This window comes from Rhincodon typus, unplaced genomic scaffold (genome assembly GCF_021869965.1).
Source record: "Rhincodon typus isolate 14 unplaced genomic scaffold, sRhiTyp1.1 hic_rhity00004618, whole genome shotgun sequence".
Lineage (NCBI taxonomy): Eukaryota > Metazoa > Chordata > Chondrichthyes > Orectolobiformes > Rhincodontidae > Rhincodon > Rhincodon typus.
This window is the reverse complement of record NW_025970256.1, coordinates 519-6,241: the sequence shown is the minus strand read 5'-3', so window position 1 is coordinate 6,241 and position 5,723 is coordinate 519. Positions and strand designations below refer to the sequence as shown.

At 41.2% G+C, this 5,723-nt stretch overlaps 1 protein-coding gene across 1 annotated transcript in view; it reads left to right on the top strand.

Moving 5' to 3' along the window:
• The window catches only part of LOC109920996, an 8,842-nt gene extending 3,849 nt beyond the window's left edge, over window positions 1–4,993 (top strand). The window contains exons 4-6 of the mRNA XM_048593930.1: window positions 2,466–2,614; window positions 4,174–4,362; window positions 4,463–4,993. Of these exons, the coding sequence (XP_048449887.1) occupies window positions 2,466–2,614; window positions 4,174–4,362; window positions 4,463–4,993 (869 nt within the window). The remainder of the gene's footprint in view (window positions 1–2,465; window positions 2,615–4,173; window positions 4,363–4,462) is intronic.
• Window positions 4,994–5,723: the final 730 nt, after the last annotated feature.

Genomic DNA, 5,723 nt, shown 5'->3' with positions numbered 1-5,723 from the left:
AGGGTGTTGCACTGGAGAAAGAATATTCTTTGCCCCCTCTGCCTGTTGGACATTTGCTGAAATGTGAGTCAATCTCAAACAGACAGACCATGCTCCTTTCTTTCTACTTTCCATTTTATACATTGAGGTGGGAAGACTCACGTGTGAACATAGTAAACAGAGTCCTGACCCGAAACGTCAGCTTTCCTGTTGCTCTGATTCCTGCCTGGCCTGCTGTGTTCCCCCAACTCCACACTTTGTTATCGTTAAACCGACAGTCAATCTGCTTTTTAAACAGGAAGCCGCAAGGGCAGGTTTTCAACAATGTGCAGTGTATTTAGGAACTATTTTATTGAAAGTAAACCGGGTGTCCCACTGATGTGAGGAAGCATATAAAACAGATTATTTTGTATTCTTACATCTAGCTGTGTTGAAAAAGGACAGCAAAATTGAAGAAAATTTGCTTGCAACAGTTGTCTTTGAGTTGGGGTAAGCATTTCTGGCATCATGCCATTATTTCTGAAGCTTGACTTGTTTGATGCTGCGGGTAAAGACTCGGCCCAGTGTTTGGAAAGAAGTGCCTACTACCTTAAGGCCAACTCGCCTTCAAACAGGTACCACAATAGGCCTTGTCATTAGAAAATGTGGCAAGTGGAGTGTGGGAGCTACAGGGCATCCCAATGTAAGTGGACACTGTCACCTGTCTGACTGTGATTGTGGAAGATTAGTTGAGTGAAGACAATCACAGACTCTCTGGCAGGTCATATCCTGAGCAGAGGGACCCTAGGTCAGCCCACAGCAAAATCTCAAAAGAAAACCAAGCCTTTGCCAAATGGCTAAAACGTTCTTCAGGATCTGGGTCAGCAAGGCATTGTAGTTGCTCCCGGTGTGTGGGCTCAAGAAAGCAAAGGAGTACTGTGAGGCCTGACTTGAGTAAGAAAACTGGTAGGCCTGTATCCAGGAGATTGTACACCCTGGAAAGTCCACCTGCATGTGGGTTGGAGCTATTAAATTGCTTAGCAACATCAAATCAGAACAAATTAAAACAAATGTCTGGATGAATGGTCACTCAGTTCTCATGGAGCAGACTTATCAGTGGTTGTAGAATCTGTCTTTAACAAGATTGGCTCTGGACCCCAAACCTTATGTGTGCGCAAGACCTCAGACAGACTGAGAATGGGCTGCGACCATCTTTACCAATAACTACGAGAGATACAAGTTTAATTTTCTCCCCTTCGAGACAACTGTGCATGTGGAATATTAGTCATGTTCTAGATCCTCATTACATTACTCCAATGTGCTTTGGACAGTCTCTGCTGAAAGATTGGATGTCACTATTGTGATACAAAAACAGAAATTCCCACAAATACTCAGCAGGTCTGGCAGCATCTGTGGGGGGAAAACAGAGTTACCATTATGGGTCAGGTGACCCTTCTTTAGAACATCCTGTAGAAGGATCACTGGACCTGAAATGTCAGCTCTGCTTCTCTCTTCACAGATGTCACTCGACCTGCAAAGCTTTTCCAGCAGTTTTTATTTTTGTTTCTGATTTCCAGCATCTGCAGTCCCTTGCTTTTTGTTTAATCACTGTTGCTATCATCCTTTTTTAATCTCAATCTCTGATTTTTAATTGATCCCAGCTATCTTGTTCAAGGAATGAACAACTAATCTTGATCAATGAAAATCATATCAATGTCTCATATCTGAAAGTCAGTGAAGGCTATCAAATCTGACTTATCTGAATGATTCCTGAGGGAGTAAGGGGGGACTCCATTACAAACATTAAAATGTTCAGGGCGTTGGGTTTAACTTGAGCGTCTTAATATAGATCAAACCTCGTATTTAAATTCAGGTTATTTGAAATAACGTTGCATTCTTTCGGAGAAAGGGAAACCGAAACTTTCATAATTAGCCTATAAAATCCAGATCTTGTCTCTCGGCAGAATAACCGACTGAGGAAAGAGGTAAGTACCAAAAACTTCAGACTGTTCAGTTAATGTTTAAGTTGTAAAAGTATTGGAAAGGAGATGAGGAGACCTGTCTCTACTCAGCAATTTGTTAAAATCTGGAATGTACTGGCAGAAGGGATGTGGAACTCGATTCAACAACTTTACAAAATGAAAATAGGAAAATATTTTGTAAAGCAAGCAGAATGGCGGGAAAAGCGGGGGAATGGGATTTACTGAATAAATGTTTTAAAGAGACAGCATGAGAAGAAATAGGTCGAATCGGCTCTTCTAGTGCCTTTAATATGGTCAGTGTACAATCGTGTTATTGAATTGTGCAACGCAGTATATCTGCAGCAGTGTGTGATATTTTGTAAACTTAGTGGTAACGAAAGGAGAACAACAAAAACTAATACTGCCCCTTTGGGATTGAGCCAATTAAGAAACTTTAATGATCTTTGTGTGAGAGAATTGGAATCTTCAAGTGCATGAGACAGTTTAACACGATTTCTGAGAATTGGTGAACTTGGCCATGAGAAGCAAGAGAAATGGACAATTACAAATCAACAACAAATTGCTCAGCAGAGTGCAAGATTCCAAATTTAATTTCAGAGGTGAAATTAATACAGTGCTCCTCTATCAGGAAGGAAATGGCTGAACTGAGATCAGTTCCCGGAGACCAGTGGAATGTAAGTGTGAAGAACAATAAACTGATAGTTAGTCGGTGTGTTTAATCTCTGAGTTTCCCCAGCAATGACTATTTCTGTTTATTCAATTCGTCTTTGCAATGTTGACTTTGAGCTTTGTGCAGCTTGTAATGAGAGAATAACAGCTTGTCAGTTAGTTTTAGAGAGTGCCCAGTTCATTGAGAAATGCTTTCCACCTTATATTTTCTGATTGATGTGACCACATTTAAAATTGGATGTTGTACGTGGACAATATTGTAAGGACAACTCAATCTTTCCCAACATGTTCCCTGGAAAACGATTTCACTCTGTTGAAATGACATCGAGAGTGTTATGTAAAATTTGGGGCATTGTGCCCATGAATTCTAACAAGGGACAGGAATGAAGTCTAACAAAGAAGAATAAATATTTTTCACTGCAAATCGTGATTCTTAATTGTGATGTTTCAGAATTGTGAGTCATGGAGCATTGTGCAAACAAATGTCCAATAGCATGGGAAATATCACCTTCAATACTATCAAATCAGACCAGAGTGAAGAAGGTCTAGACCCGAAACGTCAGCCTTCCTGCCCCTCTGATGCTGCTTGACCTGCTGTGTTCATCCAGCTCTACACCTTGTTATCTCAGATTCTCCAGCATCTGCAGTTCCTACTATCCCAGAGATTCAAACATATTTTTATAAAGATAAGACAACTGAGACTGCTAGACACAATTAAAAAAAGCAAAATAGAAACATCAATGCACCATTTTGCACAGCATAGGGCATCTCAAGGAAGTTTACAGCCAATGTTTTAGAGGAGGAAATGTGCAGCCAACTTACGCACAGCAAATTCTCATTGTCCGTAATATGACAATGATAAAGTAATCCACATTTGTGATTGAAAGTTAAGTGTTAGTCAAGACACTGGGCAGAACTACCCTGCTGTTCTTTGATCTTTTACATCCAGCCAAGCAGATAAATAAAGCAGGAGCAAATTACTGCAGTTGGTGGAATCTGTGCAGAAAGCCAAAATTGCTGGAGATCACAGCAGGTCAGCCAGCATCCATGGAGAGGAAGCAAGCTAACGTTTCTAGCCTAGATGACTCTTTATCACAGCTCTGAACATGAGCTTGCTTTCTCTCCATGGATGTTACTGGACCTGCTGTGATCTCCAGCACTTTTTGTTTTCAGATAAATTAGGCCTCTGTTTAACTTCTGATGACTGTTGGCCGAGATTTTTGTGCGCAAGTCGCAAAGTAGGAATTGAATCCCAGACGTTTAGACTCGAGGCAAGAGTACTATCAAAGAATCTGCAGCTGACACAAAGCTCTTAAAATTCTGAATTTGTTTTTGAAAAGAAATCACAAAGTGCAAATTCAAACAGTTCTGCAAAAGAGCTGCTGAGTCGTGCTGTTGATGATTGAGGATTTGTTACAATGCCACGAACAACTTCTCAAAGTTGATACCATCATTTATGTTTGTGTCCATTTTTGGGGTGTGGGCACATTGCCATGTCATCCCATGAGGATCGTTCTGTGTGAGCCTTGGATTGAGTGTAACATGGAGTTTTTTCACTCCTCAGGCATCAGAGTCAAACCAAATCTTCTCTTTACCTGATCTCCACAGGAGAGAGAGCTTTTCATCAAGTGAGAGACCCTGGCACCTTTTCAGAAAGGGGATAATAGTAGGAGCTCAACAGCAGAGACCAGCTTTTAAATGTTGCATCGTGTTGGGACCAAAATCTTTACTCAACGGAAGTGCCTTTTTCAGTGTAAGTGCCATTAATAAAGTTTGCTAATGAGCAATAACAACACGAGGGACTCAGCACAGAATTAAATTGTCTTCTTCTTCATTTTTAAAAAATTCTTTAGTTCAAGATCAAGTTTATAAATTCACCGGTTAGCATGGCATGTGCTCATGAAAGTAAGTGGGATGAAGAGGATGCACGTCATTTCGTTGAATCATGCTTTAAATGTTGCAATAGACCAAAGAACGGCAAGGTCTATGTGATGTACCATGGCACCCATGTCAACCATGTAGATACCATTCTGAAGTATGGTTTCAAACAATCCCCTGATGGCATGCTGGGCCGTGGAGTCTATGTCAGTCGGGATATTCGGAAAGCCTGCAGATATCCATTGAATACGCCTGAGAGTCAGAAGGTTGTGCTTAAATTAAGAGTTAATGTGGGTAAGGTCAAAACGATAAATTGTCAAGGGCACCCACTCCAGAAGACATGGCATGATCATGGTTATGATACTGCCTGGTGTCCTCCAAACTGTGGCATGGTACCAAGTGACCTGGAGGTGGATTGTATCTGGGATCCCAAGAGAATAAAAGTTGTTGGTAGAATTGATCAATCAGCTCAGCCAAATCCGTGGTACTTCCCTAATTGTTACTGAGCGGTATGCAAACTTCAGCTGCCTAAATGGGACAAGAATGGTGGGGTTGGGACGGGGAAGAAGGGAAGTGGAGGAAGTTTAGGGACGCTCTACCCTGATACGCTCCCTTGGGCTAGGGAGGGATGGTTCAACCAAGTTGTCACTCTGATAGGTGGCCTTTGGTGAACAACTGGGGATAACGGTTGACGTTCTATAATCACAGGGCAAGCTAAGCACTCATTGTAGAGAAGTTCTTGGAGACTCTCCTCCTGGCAATGTCATCAACACCATCAGAGCGCTGTTCTGATCCAATTCTCAGTGCCTTTCAGCTCCAGGAGTGGAGTCTCTAAAAACACAACCTGATTAGATTCACACCTGAAAAACGGCTATTGTCCCAAAAGCCTGGAGGTTCACCACCAGCAGTGAAGCAGACCTTTAAAATGGGAACTGAATCGGCTGGGGAGAAAAAACAGTTACAGTAAATTCAGAGACACAAGATGCAATATTGTTTTTGAAATACAATCTGTCAATGCAATCACTGTAACATTCTGTGTACAAATTGTTGGTGATTCGAAAAACATTGTTCTTTGCATTTATTGTGTTCAACTGAATAAAATCATTAGCTGTCTTTTTTTGTTGTCTTTCTAAAATTACTGGATGGGATGGATGCTGAAAAATTAATGCTTGTCGAACAATTTGGAAATGATCATTCTATAGACATGAAAAACACTGGAAGGGTGTTGCACTGGAG